The sequence below is a fragment of the Strix uralensis genome, chromosome Z (genome assembly GCF_047716275.1).
Source record: "Strix uralensis isolate ZFMK-TIS-50842 chromosome Z, bStrUra1, whole genome shotgun sequence".
In the NCBI taxonomy this organism is placed as follows: Eukaryota; Metazoa; Chordata; class Aves; order Strigiformes; family Strigidae; genus Strix; species Strix uralensis.
Window position 1 is genome coordinate 82,441,315 of NC_134012.1, and position 22,671 is coordinate 82,463,985.

Sequence of the window (22,671 nt, forward strand, 5' to 3'; positions counted from 1 at the left end):
AAGTGTACCATGCCACTGGACCCTGAAACTGGTAGAGAGAATCTAGAAAACATGCACAAATCATAGAGTCAACTGCCTCCTCTGCACGTATCAGATGACTAAAGGGCTAGGAAACAACACGATCTAATCATTTTAGCAGGTTGCTAATTTCTAAATATAAACCCTACAATTTGAATAGAAACATTATTCGCAATCTACTTGCTGGTGATTCTAAGTCGATATATTCCCCTGACGGGTTCATTCTGCAGTTTTCATTGGATTCAGCACTTTAACAGAAACCAGTACCTCAGTGAATCTTCCTGAAGCTTTCAACTCAACCTCTCTAACCACCAAGTATACCAGATACTTACTACCTGTCAATGCAAAAATTCTGATGCATCAAAAACAGATTACAAGAATGGAATAAAGAAAAAAGGCATTTAACATGCTGTAGAGCTAATTTGTTTTCCTCCACATTTATTTATTTAAAAGAATTGTTAGACATGCTTCTGAAGTCCTACACAATATACATTCCCTTTACCTTTGGATCTCAGACCATGCCATCCAGTAGTCTGTCATTCATGAGTGGTTAATATCATACTTGTTCCAAATAAAATTAGAACCATAGTTCTTGCATAATGCAGTAAGCATTAATGGAGTTCAGGTTTCCTGCATCAGTTTAACTGTAACTCTATAATGAGCGTGGAAAAAAGGACGATGCTCACATGGATGCAGATTCGAACCTTTCTGAACTCTGCAACAATTCAGATCCAGGATTCCAGTCAAGCTTTTTTGGTACATCAAGTTTAACCAGTTAGCACCCCACTTTCCCCCTGCCCCAGAAACTCACAAATGAGAATGTAAGGTGAAGGCCATGACAGTTTATTTGGGAAAACTGTACCTGTCTGATAATATTTAATGTATACATATCACAGCTTAATTTCCTCCTGGACATGTACATGTCGTTAATACTATAACCTCCTAGAATACTTCAACTGGACGAAGATCAATTTCTGAACAGGTCTTAATACCTCCATGTAGAATTAATTTGATTGTAGTCTGATTACTGCAAAAACATTTAATAAAACAGTATCTGGCTTAAGCAAACACAAGCCATAGAACTCAGCTCAAACCTAGCTCATCACTATCTCACATAATTAAATAAGGAGTACTGCTGGGAAGAGCTGCTAGGGGAAGTGGTGAGTTTTGAATGTAGAACAAGACACCATGAGGAAGATAAAGAGCAAGTCAGCCCTATGACTATGGTCCTTATTTTATGGTCAACCTTGTTGTTTGCAGCACTCCTTTAATAGCCTGGAAAGGGAGTCTTTCCTCACCAATTGTCCCTTCTTTCACTAATATTGTTTTTTTTCCTCTTCATTATTCTGTATTTTACTTCTTTGGGTATGTACTAGAAGCACTGCCAAACACAACTTGCGCAAAATAGCAATCTCCAAGCTTTTGGGGATGAATCTTAAAACCAAAGCTGTAGTCTTACATTTATTCCTCTAAAACAGAGGTGTGGGGTTAAGCTACAGAAACTCACATCATTGAGGGAAAGAAGTGCACATTTCTGCTGATAGGTGAGGAATGATTTGTACCTAAATGTAACTGTTGCTTAACTTCCTTTTCCAGGCTTTCATTTGTTTAAGCTATCTTTGATTAATTTAATTAAAAACAAAAAAGTAAACATTTTGCTTCCTTGGAAGCTTTTGTTACTTTTGTTTAGGAGAAACAAGATAGGAGAAATAAAAACCCTCTTTCATACTGACCTATAAGAAGGAACTCAATAGGTAAGAAACACATACTTCAGACTTAATTCAAGAGAAATAAGCCAGAAAACTCTTTAAAAGATAGTGTTTACGTATATATAAATGCACCCTGCTTGTCAAAAATATTTACACAAAAATTAAGACAACTGTTAATTCTTGAGTGTTACAAACATAAAAATGCCACCTGTTTTCCAAGTCAGTTCAGCCAAGACTTATTTTAGATCACTTCTATTACTGAACATCCCCGAAAATTTTCTAACTTAGTAAACTAATGAATCACAGTGGAGTTTAAACTCAGACAACTGGCAACGTAGATGCAAGTCTGAAGTTAAACTGAATCAGAAACTGAACAACGAACAGATAATTTCAAACTTAAGAAAAGCTCTAGCCAAATAGCTTGCATTCATATCCCCTTGAAAAACATAATTTTTATTAGGCTAGCTCTTCAAATTTCCACTCACAGTAATGCCGTATACTAAAAAAAACACCTCACTGTATTATTCATTTCGGAAAGGGAATTAAGTGGTGTATTTTTGTATATGTGCTTAACATTCTAGTACATGTTAACAAGTAGTCTCCATTTTCAGGGAAAGTGTGAATAGATTTAAGTTGTCCTTTTTGAGCCAACATTTGTCATAAGGCAGTACTTGCTGTGCAAACTGGATGGCAGCTGATTTTTTTCCAGTCAGTGTGAGGTTTCATAATCAGTTCCTGTCACAGGCATCAACCCTTCATTCATTCAATCATAAAAATGTGACTTACTAGAAAAGGAAAAATAGATTCTAAAGGCACAGAATCACATAGCTGCTCTAGTAGGAGTCTGTAAACAGAGAAGAGTTTGAGTTTAGGAAATCCAAATCTAGGAAAGTAAAAAGGCATCTGAAGCAGGCTTTTATCTAGCCAACTTCCTTAAAGACCCAAAGGGTTTTGAGGTCTACAAAGTATGCACTAAAATACCATATTTCAAAAAGCAATAAGGCAAATAGTATACTCATTATTTCAAAAAAGTTACAATGGTAGTGTAGGCATACACAGTATAACTTAGTTACAATGTGTGGTACTGTTTCTACTACATAGCCCTATAACTGCTTCCTTTCTACATAATCGGAGATTAAACCGGGGTTCCAGGTGAACACAAAATCATCCTTGTACCACCGTCTACCACTGGCAACAGTTCTTCAGCAGCAGCAGCAGCATTTGCTCTGCCACCTGGGTCATGTTCATGCTGAGAGAAGTCCACAAATCAAAGTTCAGAGATTAAACACTGTCATACTTGTGAAGAGCTTCTTCTAGCTTTTGTGTCACTTTTTGAAAAAAGAGTATTTGCTGTTGTAAGAAATGCTGCATCTGTGATTTAAAGTCCCTCACACGAATTTTGTGGAAATGATTAATTTCTGCTAGGGTCGCAAAAGAAATAATGTTACAGCGTTCCTGAATGCCCTCAGCTTTTTGGAGCTCCATCTTCCCCTCTTCCACATGCCGCTTGCTCTCCTTTACTTTGGTAAGGGCTCCTGTGTAAAGAACAAAAAATAATTGTGAGGACAAGGTACACTTGACTACCGTACTTTAACAAGTGGTTTAATAATACCAAGGACTTGTAGAACGCTCACTCTAAATATATTTATATGTGTGCATATATATATATGAATGAAAAGGAATAACACAAAAGCTTTTTCGTATTAAAAAGTCACAGAACAGTGAATCTTGTTTAAAAAAATCCACACTTTTTTAAGGCTCTAGCTTGCAAAAGTTAGTAAAACATACCTATTTTGCAATCTTAAATATCAGGTGGTATCCTTCGGAGAATAACTGATAAATACACTGGTAGTGAGAAAAAACTAAAGCACTAGAAAACTAGTCAGATCAATTTAAGCCTACCTAAACACCAGAAAAATAACTTCATTGAGAAGTTGGACTTTGTGAAACATCACTTTTCCCAATCTTTGTGAAACATCAAAGGAGATCTGAATACACAAAATCGTGACAATATACCATTCTGCTTTTACACTACAGATACCCCAAAATTAATTACTGAGTACCAGAGAATCTAAAAATTTATTTCATAGTCACAGACGTCCAGGTAGACCAAACACAGTCTTGTAAGAGCTAGAAGAAAAACAGAACAAAAGAACTGACAGTCCTCCTTTTTCAAATAGCTAATTAAAGCACACACATCCTACAAAAATGAAATATCACCCAAAACTGACCTACCCAAAGCAGACTCACATTACGAACGTACCAAGATATGTTTTAAGACATTCATTTTCTTGGACTCAATTTCCCATAGGGCAACTTCTTTGCCTTAAATATTACATGCATATTTCATTTACATACCTAAAACCAATCAGACCAATACAGCTTTTATCTTCTCACAAGATGTTAGTGATAGGACATTTTTCACATCCTTTATGATCATGCTTAAGTTACTTGTTCCTTCAACTATCTGTAATGTCTTAAAATTCTTTTCTTTTGAATTATACTTCTTAGCATACACATGGCTACAGTTCACTGACAGGACTCCATTTACATTGCTTTGAAGAAATGCTTTTCTGTCCTCCCTACAGTGACACTAGCTAACAAGCTAACAGAGAATCCTCTTTGCCTGTATATTCTGGGAGGACAACCTCCACTCTGTCTGCTGGGGGACCAGGTTTGTCTTCTTGTCAGCCTGAATCCATGCATGTAGTAAACACCTTTAAACAGTAAAAACGCAGTTCATCAGCAGTAATACTATCTTTCACCCTCTCCTTCCTGTGCCTGTTTAACAAGCCATTTTGAATGTGCCTCCCCACACCGCCCTGACACATCTCTGCAATTCAGATCTGGAGCATGACCTTGTGCATGGATACGTCTGGGTTTGCTGCATGCATGGGTTGGGAGGCAACTGGGGAGCATGGCCACTGTTCACTGCATCTTGTTCAGGCGCTTCTCACATTCCCCCACCTGCTGATGCTCACCCCCTGCCCATCTTCAACCCTGCACCAGGTAGTCAGGTGGAATGGAGGGTCAAGGTACACTCTTACTAGAAGCAAGTTAAAATACCAGATGATTTGGCACACTTAGGGAAAAAGAGTTTGTTGCATTTTTGAAATGAAATGGGGTTTGTGTCTTGCATTATAAATAAAATAAAGAGTTCTTAAAATCAGAGAAGCATGCGTGACTGTTCTTTATTCAACTTCTAAGAACAACTTGTTAACTGTTGCAGGGGGCATTTTTAGTTGCAAACACTCAGAAGATACTTCCTCTCTTATCAGTACTTCTCTGCTCTTAAAATCATATTTTTCTGCTTAATTTGCATTTAGGCTGTGCTGTACATGGCATCTCCTGTCTGCAGCCCTGGTACGAACTCTCAGTCATGAGCATAAGAAATTCCCCTCTGGTGTAACATACTTTCAGAAAGACCATACAAAAGATTTTCCTTTTCTTTTTTAAACTGTGGCAGGGAGGTTGTTAACAAGGCAAGTATAGACCACAGGCTGCATGACTGAGGCTGACAGTAGTCAACTAGCAGAGGCCACGCTCTGAACCCATCATGTCAAAGAGCTGCCCAAAGGTTAAGGGCAGTGGCTTTGCCCAGGGGCTGCAAGGTGGTGGCGGGGTTCCACACCTTCCTGTCCCCCATGGCGTGCCAGCATGGTGGCTAAAAGCTTGGCACTGGCTGCTTCAGCTGATTGACCTCACCATCACCAGCCTGGCCCAAAAAACCACTACTGAAAAACCCTTTCCACATGCTGTGGTGCCAGCAGTGGGACTGTGCCAGAAGATCTGCATTTTCTTCTCTAAGGAGCGAGGAATCTGTGAGGTAGGGCACGATCTGAAAAATATTTAACCCCCTCTTCTGCAAAAAGGACGCTTCTTTCAACAAACAAAACCAGGCTTAGCAAAAATTTTCTCTGCATTCTGCGGGCATGGCAGGAATCCATGCATGGCTGTGAAAAACTGAAATTTGGGACTTACTGGAAGCCAGATGGAGCTGGTTAAATAAACATGACAACTCTTCAGTTGTGATGTGGGAAACAGCTTTAGATGTTATTTCTAGAATGACCAAACTGGAAGAAAAATACTGAAATTTACAGCAATCAGCAGCTGAAAGCATAACTATGTTCTGGAGCATGTATAATCTTCAAATTATTTTACATCAATAAAAAACATACATTACCAAACACTAAAGCCCTCCAGACTAGACATATTATGCATTATACATTTTTTGCCATTAAAAAAAAAATTGTAACTAGGAAAAGGACTCTAAGGGGAAAACTTGCAACCATTAACACTGCTCTCTTAATGCATATGGATTCATACTGGTCCTGTAGTGGAATTTCCTTTAAAACCTAAACAGCCGACAACTGGATGATGGCAATATATGACAAAAGCTTATATATATGCCTAAGTACAAACTTGCTTTTTTTTTTTTTTAAGTACCTTTAAATGAAATGTTGAATTATTAGTAAAACAACCTTAAAATAACTTAGAGGGAAAAATCTTATTTTAGGGCAATCAAAGAACCTTCCTCAAACACAAAGAAAAAAGCCCATGTGCTTTAAGAAGCAAATGATCGTTTGTTGTAAAATGTCATTTCTAATTGGTTCAGCATCTACTGAAATTTGCAAGACTTAGTTTAGTAAATCTTAGAAAAAAGTGCTGTTAGTTTGCATGACTTTGCAAGCAGCTTTACTAATCATAACATACCACACTTCATCCCATTTTTTTTTCCAAAAGCTTCTCTGTAGCCTACATCCCTTGTGTTTTAATCTGCATGAGCAAAACTCTGAGCCAGAGCAGAGATTCATTGATGTCAAGGGTGCAATGATCCATGTGGGTTTCTAATGGCGAAAGGGGGGAGGAGGACAGGGTGAGGGAATTGGGGAACAGAGAACAGCCCCTTGTGTGCATCCCTGCTTGAAAACAAGGATCTTGCTCAGAGGTGCCCAGTAGTGGATGGGTCCCATTGTGACCTCTAATGTCTCCCAGCCTGCAACTCCTGACCTGTCTCACCCGAGACTGTACACCATGAAATCCCCCACCTCTGTCCTTACTAATCATCCTCAGCACCTAGACCAGCATCTCCCAGCTCCTGCTGCTGAGGCTGAACAAGGCCCTTCCAGTCTAAATACACCTGCAGAAACATTTGGTTTCAGAATTTAATGATGTGAACATCTAGTATTGGTTTGGACAATCCAAAAACACAAGATGTATTTAAAAAACAAAAGCAGGATTATGGCAGCCCTAGAAAAGGCTAACACACACATTTTAGGGAAAAGAAACAGAAGGAGCCACCTCCTAATGCATATTAGCTCAAGGAAATCTGCTGAATACATGTCTGGAATAAATATCCGCTAATGCACTGTTCCCAGAGGGATGGAATACATAAAAATAAATTATTGGGTTTTTTTAGCTCCAGCTCTACAGATTCTGTAAAGTCTTGCCCATGCATTTAAAGCCTCTGGTCTGATGAAAAGACCTTCTGTCAAGAGATCATGTTCCAGTGATCAGGACTAGCTTTCAAACAGCAAAGAGCGCCTGGATCAAATACGCTGCAAAAAGCTGTGCTACATCTATTTCTGTTCTTAAAGGTGGGGAAAAGCAGATGTGAATGCTGTTTTTCATTGCCCAAAGCCTGATGTTAAACAGACTGGTGCTCACTGAATGCTAAGGACTTAAGAGAAACTTGCAGGTTTCAGTGCTTGTTTTGAAGTATGAAATTGGACAACACAAGATGATATAAATACACTTAACAAGGGACATTTATACTAATCTGCTAGCAACCAAGAAGACAGGGGCAACATAAAATTCCTGCTAGAAATAAATACTTCCAAGCTGAAAAACACACAATACAAACAGCAACTTAGATGGGTGCTGAGGAAAATTAGGAAAAAAAGAAGTGTATTGAGTCAGTAAGCTGCCCATACAAACATGAGGTTGCAAAGAGGCAGGAAGTGTCATATACATGCAGAAAAATTAAATAAAAAGAAGAATTCCTGAACCTGAGAGCACTCAGGTTTGGGTCAAACAATATATTTTCACATCACCTGTAGTTTTATTACACTAATACATGCTTTGAGATTGTGTGAAGCGTCAACCAAGGGTAGGTTTGAAACTGTACTTGAAATTGAAATTGTACTCACTCTCCCTTCACACTTTAACTATGCATATATACATGTAAACCCATGCTGATGAATATGCGTCTCCAAGCTCTCCAACTGCAAGGTATGATCAGCCTACCAGCACCGAGACCTGTACTGGTTCTTCATGTTTAGCATACATGACACGAGTCCAAGTTGCTGCCTGCAATGTGACCAGAAGGCAAAAGTTTTGGGGCTCAGGTCATGAAAATGCAATCAAGGCTGCTCTTCACTCAACTCCTTTGCCTCACTCGAAGCCAGGTCTGCCTGGTGCCTGCCAGCACAGGGGATCAGAGGCCAAAGAAGAGCAGTAACTGCTAAGGGTGTACCATCTTCCGACTGCTCCATTTCCACCTCTTCTCAAAGCACCTGAACATCAGCTTTTGAGTGTGGCATACAGCAGTCAGGACTGAAACGTCAGCTATGTCTGAAGCTACTAATCCAAATAAAGACAAGCCAAGAGAAAGGGAATTCTTCAGGGCAGGAGCCCTTTTTGTTCTGTATTTGCACAGTGCTTACTACAGTGGACATCTGTTTCATGGCTGGGCTTGCTCAATTTTTAAAAAACAGAAGCATTACTGATACTGATACTGATACTGATACTGTTCATAATGGTATCACTACTTTTGAAAAATCATTGCTGTAGCAGTAATGATTTAACTGCATATAGTAATACTGCATATGGGATGAAACACAAAGAAGCATCAGCTGCTAGAACACAGCACTTGAAGCAGCGGTAAGTATCTGTTCAAGTCAGGGAGGTCCACAACTCACAGTCACTCTCAGGAACACGTATCCATTAAGTCACCAATATATCAATGTCTTCAGTATCTCACTCCAAAACACTGAACTAAAAAATCACCCAGCTTGTAGGTGCCAATAAGTTAATTTTTTAGATCCTACAATTGTAATGCCTTTATCTCTGCAGTCATTAAAATATTTCTTTCACTTCAGGGATGAAGTATGCTGAAACAGAGCAATTAGATCTCTTTTACTAGTAGTGAGATAACAGTTTACATGTATGCCAGTGATGACTACAACTCTTTCTTTCAGCAAATACCCATATTCTTGTTACTTTATTTTATACTTCAAGTTAAAAGAATTACTGCAAAGGCAGGGGGACAAAAAGAATCCTGGTGTTCCTCTTGATATCTTACAAAGACCTTTATTTCTGGAAATACATTTTTAACGGAGCCTGAGGAGAGTGGGAGACTGAGGCAGTGAGCTGGGTGCCAGCCCAACAGTATGTGCTGCTCCTCACATGATGGCTCTTTGCCTTTCCCCGGCCGGCTCCGGCACTGCCAGAAGGCAGGTGAGCACAGGCCGGCACACCACTGGCGATGCTGGTCGTGCTGCAGGGGAGAAGCAGTAACTGTTCAGAGGGACAGAAATGGGGCACCTGGCCACTGACTCCTCCAACCACAAACGTGTACTTACTGTATTTGTAGGCCCTATTTGTAAATGATATTGAAAAGTACAACAGCCAGAAAAATGGCAGAATGGAAAAAAAACACAAGAAGGGTGATGGTTCTGGCCTTGTCATCAGTGGTAACTGTGGCAAAACTAAAAAGTGCCATATTCTTGACCACCACCTTCCAGAAGTCCCCCAGCCAACATGCTTTGGTGCAACAGCAAGACACTCTTTTGAAGTCTGAAGGCTCCTCTGAGAGATGGCTCCCTCACTGGGAAGGACAGCTAGGGTCAGAAAACATTGTGATCTTCAAAGAAACATCCAAGTTTGACAAGGAAAATCTCTCAGCAGTTGTACCTCAGAAATCTTGTGCAAACAGAATGACCGGGGCAATAAACAATTTTTCATCTTTCTACTATCAGCAAGCTACAAAATAAAATTTGGTGCACTACTTACTAAGTAAAACAACTTACATTTCCACACCATTCACCTGCCCATCACATTAAATGGTGTAACAGTAGGCATGATGTGACCTTCAAAGCATGCTATTGAAGGGAGAGCTTTGAACTAGCCTAACAATTCCCTTTGCTTTACTTTTATTACAAGACACTGTTCTAATATGAGACACAATCTCTAAAAGGAAGGGAGAAAACGATATATATTCACGATGTTGCTTTCATCAAAGGATGCAAAAGCAGAAAATGTAACTAGAAATAAGTTTTCTTTTTCCTTACCTAATGGTGAGATTTATATTTAACTCCAGCTCTTTGCTTAAAGGTTTGAAAAGGCTAACCCTGGGCAGCCCATGTGCATGTAGCATAGTTCTGATTTACTCTCCTTCTGAAAGAAACAATTGTGGAGGAAACAACACTAATCCAGCAGACTTCTGCCAGAACAAGCCTGTCTACATGGCAGTTCCACTAACACCAGATTTAGCAAAGATGTTGTTATGGGATGACTCGAATGACTAATCCAATAAAAAACTGCATTTGGCCTGGAGGGCAGGGAGATGGTGGCTTAGTTTTATCAATGGTTTAGTTATGCAATCCAGCTCAGCCCAGGGCTTCACAATCATTAGCTCCAACACAAGGGAAGTTGCAGCAGCACCACATAAGATTACACAAAACACGAAATCCTAGTCCGAAAAAAGCCCCCAAACTTCCCCATCTCAATTCAAAGTGAAATGATGAAATTGTGTGTAGCAGAATAGAGATTTTACTACATTGACAGATTATTTGCTCAAGAATGCTCTGAGCACAGATTAACAAAAGAAGCCTACATTAAGATTTTGCAAATTCTTTACATTTTCTGGCCAAGATTTACAACAGAAAGCAGCATAATGGGAATTTGTCTGAAATTAAAACCAGAAGACTTCTCCAGTAGAGACTGAACTGTGTAAAAGAAATGTCACAGGGAAAAAGTACCATTACAGTAATTAATGTAGAAAAGACTTGCTACTTTAAAATGTGGTTTTACAGTTTTAAACAGAAAAAAGCAAGTGATCTCCAACATCAAAGGCAAAATTATGAAGTCACTTGTTCTTTCTGAAAGTGCCAACACAACAGACTTTTCAAAACCAGTCTTTCTAATTCTAAGATGATGTTCTTCTCCTTAAGGGTGCAAAGCTACTTTCTTTAACAACGTTCTCTTTTCCATAGTGAAAGTTAGAAATATTAAAAAAAAAAATGAAATTGCAATTACTTAAGTATTACAGGGTTTTTTGTATAGTTACATGAAAATGGCTATAATGCTTTCAGAATCTGTAGCCTAACAACAGTTAAAAAAGTGAGGTTTATTTTTTATTATATTGTTGCCCATTGCTCAAAAAAACCCAGAATAAAAGAATACTATCCTATAAATCTAAGCTCATAAATTACAGTACTGTGTTAACATGTAGGTTAACACTGACTGACTGCAGAATTATTAACATCAAACATAACTATTTGTTCTTCCAGTTACCATGTTGCAAAACTCATGGAAAGCTGTCACTCAAAGATGCATTTTTCAGTTCAAAATGAAACGACCTTCTAATCTACACAATTCAGAGATCATGCATAAATAAAACAGTCTTTGCTAGAGATTTCAGAAACTTAATTAATTCATCTGGTGGTTTTAACATAAACATTGATTTAATTAATATGTAACCTATTAATGATGGTGTTACAATGCACAGTACCACAAGTCACTCAATTTTAAAGAACTTACCAGGGTTAATGGATACTATACATGTCTAACTAATATTTTTTTAAATTTTAAATAATGCGATATTTAAGACCTGATTAGATTCATTGTACATAGATAGACATTAGATACATTGTACATCTGCCAGCTGGTGTACACACACATAAGAAGAGCATGAATGGCTAATTTATTTATCCAAATCTACAAGGATTGTAATCATACTTGTGCATGTTCAGAGGCTCCAAAATGCTCATGCTACTGAAAAATACTTAAATTATCACATTCGCAATGTGCATTTCAGTTCCAGAGTGCCCCAGAGGAATTGACAAGCTTTGGTGTGCAGCACCTCCAGTATGAATGTTTTGGTGGGCCATGCTACACCACACTGATATGTGAGCAACAAGCCATGGTTTGCACTTGAAAGAGTTGATATAGGAGATGAGAGCAAGATGGCAAAATGAAAGAAAGATTACAGAATTACCAGTTTATGGCACCCACTGGCCCTGTTAACAAAACTAAAAGAGTCCATTGTGCTAGGTAACCGCATGAAAAAAACTGCAAAATTGGATGGAAGTTTTCCATTCAAATCTTGAATGCAGTGACTTTAAAACTAATGTATCTTTAGATGTATTGTACACAAACAGTGTTTTAAGCAAACAAATGACCTTATTTCAGCCACTAAAGCATGTTTAAACTGTGTTCATGAGTAGTTCTGACTCTACTGGTACCTAGAGCAGTCTGAATATGGCCTGTCAGGAATAATTTGATCTCAAAATCCAGCTAAATTGTGTATATTGCTGTCCATTATTACAAAGGTAGTGTTTTGCACCACAGCCTGAGAGGCAAACACTTGGTAATGCTGGTTTTGCCCAGTTCTAAGGCAGCCTGTACTTTTTGGCACTCACATGTACTATTTAAGGAGTTTTTCTTTGGTATGGCTTCAGCTGACACTGCAGACAGGGGGACACAGAAAGGAGTGAAACTTAAACTAGGCTGGTCAATAGAAACATGGTACATTTGCCCATTAGAAAGTCAGTCATGTTCTTCAGGGTGGGCACACCTGAAAATTTAAGCAATCACAATTTGCAGAAGTACCAAGATGAAACCTTTCAGTGATTTTGCATACTTCTTACTAGCTTACATCTAAATGGGGCATCAAATAGGCTTTTAAGATAAATCTCTGGTTTTTCCAGAATTCAAGTTGGTCTATTACAGTTTGGTCATCATAGGTTCTGAGCACTAGTTCCTCCCAATTAGGATGCTAACAACAGGTGCTTTTCTGCTAGAATGATGCTACAGACTCTTAATAGCTTTTGTAAATACCCTTTTCATAAAGCTGACTTCAAGACAACAACCTAAATCAGAAATCATGCTGTGCAAGCGTGATATAAATTAATATTCAGTAAAACATTTTCATTAACAGCGTATGAGCAGAAATGTTTCCTTCGGATCTACAGAAGATGAATATAAGTCACAGCCCAAATGGGTGTAACCATCATTATGGAGTTTGCTGGTCCTTCACCATCTGCTTAGCTCCACTAATGTCCTAAGATGAGCAACTACAACATGCATAGCTAGTTTAACATAAATTCATATGAAAAGGGACAATAACCAAATGAAAGGCAGATACTGCTCCTCTTTTTCCCTAGCACCCTTTAAATGTTCTCTCTCAGAAATGTGAATGCTGCAGTAGCTGTGTAAAGACAAAAAGAAGCAAGGTAAACTATCATTAATGTTACGAATTAAAATATATAATACAAAAACAGAACATGTGAACATTATCATAATATGCTATGTTCATATTATATATAAGAAATGCTATGCATTATATACTGTTACAATATGTTAATCTAAAATGGCAAATAGATAACTATTTAATTAACATTAATATAGTACATATTATACAGAGAATATTATAGTTTTATAAAGGCAGAATAAAATTATCGGCCTTTTTAGGAAGAAAGGATCTGCCTCTTTGAGTTTGGGCTTACATAAAACCGCAAGCAACTTGAAAATGTAGTGTCATTAGCATGATATTTGGTAAAATGGTTCGTTCTTCCGTATACTGTCAGTTAGCCAACATAGCTATTGTTGCATATAAAGATTAAAAATTGTAAGCCTGAAAAAATAGAATAGCAAGTTGCTTTTTACCATGGGACAAAAAAGCAATGTAAACTCCCAATCACAGTATGTATCTGCTTTTCACACTATGAAAGAATTGCAGGTAGTCATAAAAAGGGTAGTTTAGTTCATTACGAATACAGAAGCTGTCCACCCGTGATGTGTACCTACCTAAAACAAAGGCTGAAACCATCACACTTCTCTGCTACAATAACAACCTGAAGTCACTGACAGGAACTGAACATGTTGTTTAAATGTACATATTCTGTCACTGATTTAATGACATCCCACTCCAAAATTTAAATACAATTTTCAGTAGGGTTTTTTAAAAAAAAGTATTTAAATCCTCATGGCCTTCATGAAAGATATAAACAAGACTGTGTAGAAAGCGTTTGCCATTTGTTTGCTCCAGTCTGCTGATGAGACTTATGTTTTGGGGGCTAAGCCAAATATGATTTCATTTTTTTAATTAGAATTTTCAAATTCTGTTCTATTTGAACCAGGCAATTTAAAATAAGCAAGGTACCAGCTGGATGAGTTTATACAGTGCACACATTAACTTGGCACTTCAATTGTTCAAACAGAGTCTAACAATTAAGTCATGGAAAGATGCTGGAAAGGCTGAAAGATGTCCTTGTTTCAAAGGTGACTTGCAAAATAAAAAAAATCGGCCAGCTTGTTTGTTTTTGATAATGTGCTTACAAAGATTTGGAAGTGCTCTGGGAGCTACTTTCCAGTCTCAGTCTACCAATTCTTGTCTTCCCTGTTCGGATGGAAGTCCTTTTAGCAAGACCTGGCGTTCTCTCAGCTTCAAGAGAAGGACAATGAACCTTTTCTCACCATCTAGATTCTTCATAAGCTTCAAGCCGAAAAGGTATTACATAGTCTTTGAAATAAAATTACTTCCTCTTTCTACAAAATAGTTTTTAATTCTTCAGTATCTACACTGTCCTGCTACTCTCTAGCTGCCCACAAGGTTTTCCCAGTAGACAGGGCCTTACTGCCCTTTAAGTACTGTATCCCTAAGAGCACAAGAGATGATAATGCACTGCCTGTGGTCAAACCTACTACGGGTGTAGCTCTGATCAAAACCTCTCCAGCTTGTTGGGATTAAGTGGGCAGTCTGGACAGGCTTTCTGGTGTGCCGTGATGCCTGCAGCCTCTCCCATGGGAGGAACAGTTATACTCTTCCTCTGCTACCAGTTGTTTTTGAGATAAAGATCACTGGGGTTTTACCAGCTATGAAATGTCTTTCTGTCATCATATGTGCATGATATCAGGCTAGCAGGGTTCAAAAGGTAACAGGATAAAAATCTTTCTCCCTTAGAAAGCTAAGGTAGAAAGAGATTGTGGGGGGGACTGGAAAAGAAAAAAAAAAAAAAACCAACCATACTTAAAAAAAGACTCATGAATCTTTTAGACAGACAGGGCATAGAAGTCCCTTCTTTTTTTGTTTAATCTTCTTCAAGTATTGCTCAGTTTTAGTCTTGTTTATTGTTGTCCTCTGATTTTACACACACCAAGGAAGTTATAATTTTATACAGTCTTTAAATCTGAAGATTCTTCCACATTTTAGCCATCTAAAAGTCTCAAGTTTCCTTCAGGTTACCTTCAAATACTAGGAGTCAGTATCGGCTTATTCAGCAGCAAGCAGACAATGCTACATCATCACTGTAACAGCAACTGGGGAGGCTGACAGGGTGAAAAATACAAGACATCCTGGAGCAGCCCATCCTTTCTCATCAAAGTCCTTAAACAGATGAAATGTAGGCACCCATCTCTTTTTACTGTTGTAAGGGTCATCTGGCTAGGATTACATGCCTAGCTCTTAGCCAGTAGTTAACCGAGTTGAATCCCATGCAAAGTGTATGCATCTGAGGGACAGAGGGTGAAAAAAAAAAAAAAGGTGGATAAAAGCAAAAACAGGAATGGAAAAACCATGTGTGCACAACAAGTTTAAGATGTTAGAAAGTAAGCAAAAGAGAAAAGCACTGCTTTTACACTGTGATATAAAATTTTACATGTGAATTTTGAGCAGTCTGATTTATTTGTGAACAACATACCCCTCCCTTCCCCCTGCAAAATAAAACCTTGCTGAAAATGTTACAGAGAGTTATAGAATCACAGAATTGTCTAGGTTGGAAAACACCTTGAAGATCATCCAGTCCAACCATCAACCCAACATTAACAGTTCCCAACTACACCATATCCCTCAGGGCTATGTCCACCCGACTCTTAAACATCTCCAGGGATGGGGACTCCACCAACCTCCCTGGGCAGCCCATTCCAACGCCTAACAACCCGTTAATGGTTGGGTTGGAAGGGACCTTAAAGATCATCTAGTTCCAATCCCCCTGCCATGGGCAGGGACACCTCCCACTAGACCAGGTTGCTCAAAGCCCCATGCTGATTCCATGCTGTTTGGGTTTTTTTGATACTTGAAATTTTGATGCATTTCAGCTGGCATGTTTTTTCACCTGTAATTTTGTAAGATATTCCAAAAACACACCCAGCACGTACTTTAAAGTCAGTGTCTAGAATCAAGTTTGCTTCAGGTAAATAAGATCATTTGTCTTATTTTTCATAAATGGCGATCAAGGAGAAAAAAGGTCATTCAGATTTTTTTTTTAAAATCTCTTAAATCTTGGCACACAGAGGAAACAGAATTTCTGCCTACATCTTAGAAAACATTTAGACCACTTTCTCAAATCTGTTTTGCAAAAATCATAACCAAAGGTTTCTCTAGCATTAACATCATAATGTTAAGAGTAAGGAGAAATCTGGAAGGCAGAGATGAAACAGCAAGTTAGTATTTCTTCCACTTTCAGGAATCACAAGAGGTCAATTACTGTAATTCCTCAAAGAAAACTTGAAAGAAAGAAATTTGAAAACCCGTAACTTCTCTACTCTCACTAAGCAAATAATGAAGACAAGATAGTCAGACAAGCATGAGCTAGAGTACTAGCAGACACTATCACAAATTCTCACATGTGCATAAATTTTCTGAACCAGAACTTGCATGGGCCTGCAGTGTTGAGGATTATTGAAGTCAGAAGATCTCATCAGTGGAATGAAGCTCTAGCAATTATTATTTAGGCATTATTTTGCCAAGAATGCCTAGGGAATTTCCACGAATAGACCTTAAAAACACAGAAAAGGTGGCATTATCCATTACAAATGAAGTTCAGAGGCTGCTTTTTTTTTCTCAAAATTAAAGCAACTGAGTCTAGTATTTCTTGAAAGATACACCAGTTCTGTGGAAGAAAACTTTTAAGTGCAGCTTAGTTTTTGAGCCTACTGAACTTAATATTCCTCTTCTACAAATGTTTTGCCAGAGGCTAAAGAAAATTTAATACAAGTATATGTGTCTAACACACTTGGATCTTCCACTCAAAATAACACAGGTATACACAGGAATATTTTCATGCAAGCACTTTAGAAGCATTTACCTATGGGCCAGCTGAGGGCTAGATTCATCCAAGTATTTGGGAGCTTAGATACTTGAGATACCACTCTGTCATCATCTACCCCCACAGGTGCCAGTTTTCACCTAATTGCTTAGTTTTCCAAATAAAACCTATAAAACAGTAAGTCATTTGTAAGGGATGTATGCCTTGGGGCTGATATGGTCTGTGCCCACTGTAGTCAAGTGTTTCCAGATGGAAATGTGGGGTTTCCAATTTGGTGTGTTCTTTGCTGTAGGGCTCAATTGAATGAATCTTCAGACCTGGACTGAAGCGCACACGAAGCTCGGTAAGGTCTCTCACAAAGCACTGACAAGTTGATCCTCAACTGGATGTGGGACAGGAAAGTTCAAATCCTTCCGCTGCCTCTTCTGGAACAGGGACTTTAACTATTCCTACCTTCACAGAAAATTCCTTAAACACTGGGTGCTCAAGATGAAGGAGTCAGGGTAAAGGAATCTTTAAAAATCTCCTATTGAAGCTATTGCAATTTCATAAAATACTTACAACATTAATAAGATAATAACCAGTTTGAAAATATATAGTCCCACAGTCTTTTGGTTCCTGTGTTTTACACAAGTGACCAAAACGACAATCCCTTTCTGCACATTTCAGATCACGTATGACGTCCTCAGCACAGGAAGCAGAAAGACCTGCATGCCAGAGCAATTAAAAGCACAACAGTTAACACATTTTCCTGCTGATATGCAGACAAAGCAACAGCGGGGCTTACATGGCTTTGGTTCATAATTCTGGGAGAAAAGACAAAGCCCAAATGGAGGAAAATTTTTGTCTCTGACTTACAGATTCTCTGTCCTTCTTTCTGCAGTTCCAGAAATGATTTAAAAAACCCAGACATGCAGACTTCTCAGTCCATACCACAAAACACACTTCCAAATCACATTCAGCAGATGTTCAGCTATCTGTGGTAGAGCAAACCCGTAACAGGACAATGCAGTTGAATATTCTAGCCACAGACATGGGTATGTATTGGGCACAGCTGCCTTGATTTCTCAGTCCTTCTCAGGTCTAGGGGAATACAGAAATGGGAGTCTAGAAAAGGCCTTGTTTTGTATCCCAAGTGGATAATATATTTGCACTATGTAGAAAACAAAGGAGAACTACTCTTAACTTCGAAGTTCACCTTTTCAAAGGCACAGCCATGTAAGCAATGCAGCAATCAGGCTGCTGTTTCTACCATGCTAAGGGCACTTTGAGGTCATTTTACTGCACAAAGAAGTTGTACAATAGAAAACAAAACACTTAAAGAAAGACAGATCAACTCTATTTTTTAGATGATCTATTATCACCAACAGATACTTGTTTAGTCTATAGGGACAATAACTCTCAGAACTGGCAACTATGTCAGAGAGTAAATTTAAAAGAAAACTCTTATGTTGTAAGAACACCAAACAGTTCATATTTTCATCTGAAGTTTACAATTTGGAATGGAAAAGTTGTATCTTTTTACAAGTAACAATAGTAATAACATAGCAATATACTCTGTGTAAAAAATACCGTCCTCTCAGTCTTCCTTCAGTTTGCCTGTTTTGTAACAGGAATGACAACAACAAACATGTAACCCAGTTCTAAACCTGTTCCTATCACGAACGTGGACACTCAAGAGACCAACCTCTCAAGCCCATGCCTTTTTCTGATGGCAAGTATGTACCAGAGATAATATTGTGTTGAAGGCAGTGTTAGCCCAAAGGTGCTGGAGCATTAACACCTGCATGCAGACTGGCTCTACGTTTCTCCAACCAGCTCCAGGACAGTGCTCTAGCACAAAATCAACTCTACACACATCGCACGCACGCACTGCTCTAGTGGGTGCTCATTTAAATGAGCTTTCCCTGGTTCAGCAAGGTAAACCTAGCCAGTAAGCACAAATTCAAACAGAACTATAAAAGAAACAGGGTTGAGTCAAGTGCATATCTTATTATTCCCAATCCTCTCTTCAAAGTCCTGTCTCCAAAAATACTGCAGTGAAGAACTCTATATAGCCTCAGAGCTTGAGGATATATTATTTAAATAGTATATATAATTTGCTGGTTTTTTACACCTAGTAAAAAAATCTTTCCCTTTATTTTTTTCCAGAAGCCTACAGGTAATCCAATTATTTGTTGACAACTCACTTCAAAATGCTATACTCCCAAACACCAGGCATTGCCAAAGCCACCCTTCTCTCCAAACCTAAAATACTTGAAAGTTGTTATCAGAACACAATGCCACAGCAGCTAGCAGAACAACTCCTCAAAGTTTATATTGCACACTTACCTTTTATTTTCTAAATAATACTAAGATCGTTTAAGTTTCCACTCACAATTTTCAAGATTCAACAGAATTGAAATCTGACTTTGATGCATGCAATTTTTATTAATATAAAAAGCTTACTTTCTTTATTAATATAAAAAGCTTACTTTCTTTATTAATATAAAAAGCTTACTTTCTTTATTAATATAAAAAGCTTACTTTCTTTATTAATATAAAAAGCTTACTTTCTTTATTAATATAAAAAGCTCACTTTCTTTATTAATATAAAAAGCTTACTTTCTTAGGTAACAACAAATTGTGCACTTTGTACCAACTCTGTTTTCTCAGATTTTCCCAGCAATAATGCATACCTCCTGGAAGCCTGCCTTTTTGATCTGTTGAAAAAACTCTTCCAAATCTTTTATCACCAAACTCAAGGTACTGTTGCAGATGCAAAAAACCTGGAAATGTCACATAAGGGTGCAAAAGACTTGATTCATCGTGGGTGACAATTCAAGCGCTGCTTCTTGGGATGCAGAACCCCACTTATTAACCTCCAAAACAATTTTCAATAAAGCTCATGCGTTTTCTCACGTAACTGTTACATACACCCCTTTTTGCAGAGCATATGTGATGTTTTCCTGGTCTCTTTTACAGCTCCAATCCCCACATCCCCCTGGTCTTCGAGTTGAAAACTACAGGTAAGGAATATAACAGCAAAAAGAACCAATGATGGGCTAGTCTTCTCACGATGGTGAAGAATATATGAATTTCACAGCAGGGAAATAATCTACACATATATAGTGATACAAACTTCTATTTATCTGAACAAGTGTTACTAGCTATATAGCAGATGATTCTTTCGTTTTTGGAGTTTCTTTCTCTCCGATGGATCACAAAGCATCACACAAACAGCAATCTGAACCTCAGAAGCTGTTTCAGCTAGAAAGATGCTGAAAGGATAACAGGTCAGCAACAATTTTTCATGATAATAAGGGCAGAAGCTGAACAACTCCAACCAAGAACACTGTGGCAGACAACTATTCTTTCAAAGGCACCAAGAGTTTAATCCATGGCTGAACTGAGAAACTCCAGCAGCTTGAAACATCTCATCTGACTGCCTGACACTGCAAAATGCACACACCACCACCATGAGCACCTCAAACAAGGTGATCAATCTGAGGAGTACCTGCATTTTCAGATTACTTCATATTTATTATCTACTAAATCAGAGATTTAAGATACCTAACGTACATCAAAGAGTAATAGATGTTTTCATACCACTTGATTTCCAGGGTTTGTAAACAAGCCCATTAATCTTTAGTGTGTCAGCATTATAGGCAGATGTAGTTTCTTTCAGAGATACACAGCCAAACGCTGCAATCTCTGACCGGTAAAATTTCCAACTATGTCTAGACCTTTGGCACAGAAGGAAAATTGTAACTGATGTATTTTCTTTATTTTTAGCAACAGTTTACCTGAGTAAACACGAAAAGATTTAACTCAAGGCCAGCAAGCCAGATGCAGGGCAAATTTGGCCCCTGGTCCCTACATCTGTGGGCATACCACTGATATGTAAAACTTCATCATTTCAGAAAACATGTAAGGGTGTTACCTTTCTGGACGTGGATGATGTCTGGAAAGTTGGCTAAATGCCCCTGATACAGCGCTAACAAATCCATCACAGGGTCTAGGTCCTGGCGGGGCTGATCTGCAAAGAGGTCCCCGATGGCATCGTAGGCTTCTGCAGTGAAGGCTATGGCTTGGTTGAGGCCAGCCGAAAAGGCCTGCTGGTCCAGCTCAAACGCCTGACTGAGGCACTTAAAGGAGTGCCCCACCTTCTGGTATTCCTTCTTGAAACCAGTGACTTGTTTGCGGGCAAACTCGTTGGCTGTGTGATTAAGCTGCAGGGCGCTCTCATCCATCTTCTTTGTGAAGGCTTTGAAGCCATCCACCTGGCTTTCCACCTCCTGCAAGTCCAGGCTGGCCCCAGGGCCCGTGGGGACACTGATAGTCAGGAAAAAGTTGGCACCCACCATCTCATCTTTCTCAGCCTTGCGCTTGCCTTGTTTCCAGGCCTTCTCATCCGTGCTGGGACAGGTGAGGAAGTGCTGGAAGGCATCGCACTGAGCCAGCACGGGGTGGCTGCACATGTGGTCCATCCACCAGGCCAGGCCTTTGCGACGTTTGGAGATGAAGTCCTCCTCGAAGCGGCCAGTGGCCTGCTTCTCCGGCAAGTGTGGCACGGAGATGACGGGGAACTTCTCAGCCAGCCGCCCATAGAGCCAGTCAAAGTGCTTGTAGCGGCGGTGCACCTGCTGCCCGGTGTGGCTGGGCACCAGCTTGTAGGCGATGTAGCTCTTCATGCCCTTGAACTTGGTCTGCTTGGTGGGGTCCTCGATGGAGCATTGGAAGGGGTAGGGGTTCTCCTGCCACTCGGGGCCCCGGGGTCCCAGCACCACACACAGCTTGTCCCCATCCTTCACAAAGCCGGACGCCTCGCCCAGCACAAAGGCCTCCCCGCCGGACTTGACGAAGGTGGAGAAGCGGTTGAGGTTGCGGCTCACCGTGGCTGAGCTCTTGGCGCCGCCGCCACCACCGGGCGGGTGCGGGTGGCCCGCGGGGTGGCTGCCGCCGCCGCGGGAGCCCAGGGAGAGCTCGGACCGGGTGGACAGGCGGTAGCGGCCGGAGGCCCCGCCGCCCGCTGCCTCGTAGTCGGGGTAGGAGCTGCCCAGGGCGCCCGGCTCGTCGGCCACGGTGGAGCTGTCGTCCCAGTCATCGTCCCAGTCGTCATCGCTGCCCTGGCTGGGCTGGTAGGAGCCGCCGTAGGGCGCCGGCGGGAAGGGGTACCCGGCGGCGGCGGGGGGCAGCGGGAAGGGCTCGGGCGCCGCCGCCGGCGGGGGCTGCTGCGCCGCCGGCTTGAAGGCGGCGGGGGGCGGCAGCGGCTCGAAGCCGCCGGCGGGGAGGTTGGCGTAGCGGGCGGACGGCGGCGGCTCGGCGGCCGGGGCGCGGATCACCTGCACGTAGGAGGCCGGGAAGAGGCCGCGGTCGCCGCGGCTGTTGACGCCCTCCAGCCAGCCCTCGATGTCCTGCTCGCTGCAGAGGCTCAGCACCTCGTGCTCCCGCAGCGAGATCTCCCCCGGGTTCTCCGACCTGAAGTCGTACAGCGCCCGGGCCCGCAGCGCCATGGCCCCGCCGCCCGCACGCCCGCCCGCCCGCCCGGGGATCGCTCCCCGCCGCCGCGGTGCCGCCGCCCCTCACCGCGCCGCGCCGGCGGGGCTGCGGCAGGAGAGCGCCGCGGCCGCCCCCTGCCTCCGTGTCCCGCCGGCGGGGACGCTGCTGCGACGGGTGGCTCCCCGCGCTGGGCT

At 40.6% G+C, this 22,671-nt stretch overlaps 1 protein-coding gene across 1 annotated transcript; it reads right to left on the bottom strand.

The window, feature by feature from the left end:
- Window positions 1-840: 840 nt before the first annotated feature.
- On the bottom strand, window positions 841-22,500 carry SNX18 (sorting nexin 18). Its single transcript, XM_074856539.1, has 2 exons — window positions 20,919-22,500; window positions 841-3,262 (listed from the first exon to the last, which is right to left on the bottom strand). Exons 1-2 carry the CDS (start codon window positions 22,489-22,491, stop codon window positions 3,009-3,011), a joined length of 1,827 nt encoding a protein of 608 aa, XP_074712640.1. The 5' UTR covers window positions 22,492-22,500; the 3' UTR covers window positions 841-3,008.
- Between the last annotated feature and the right edge of the window lie 171 nt (window positions 22,501-22,671).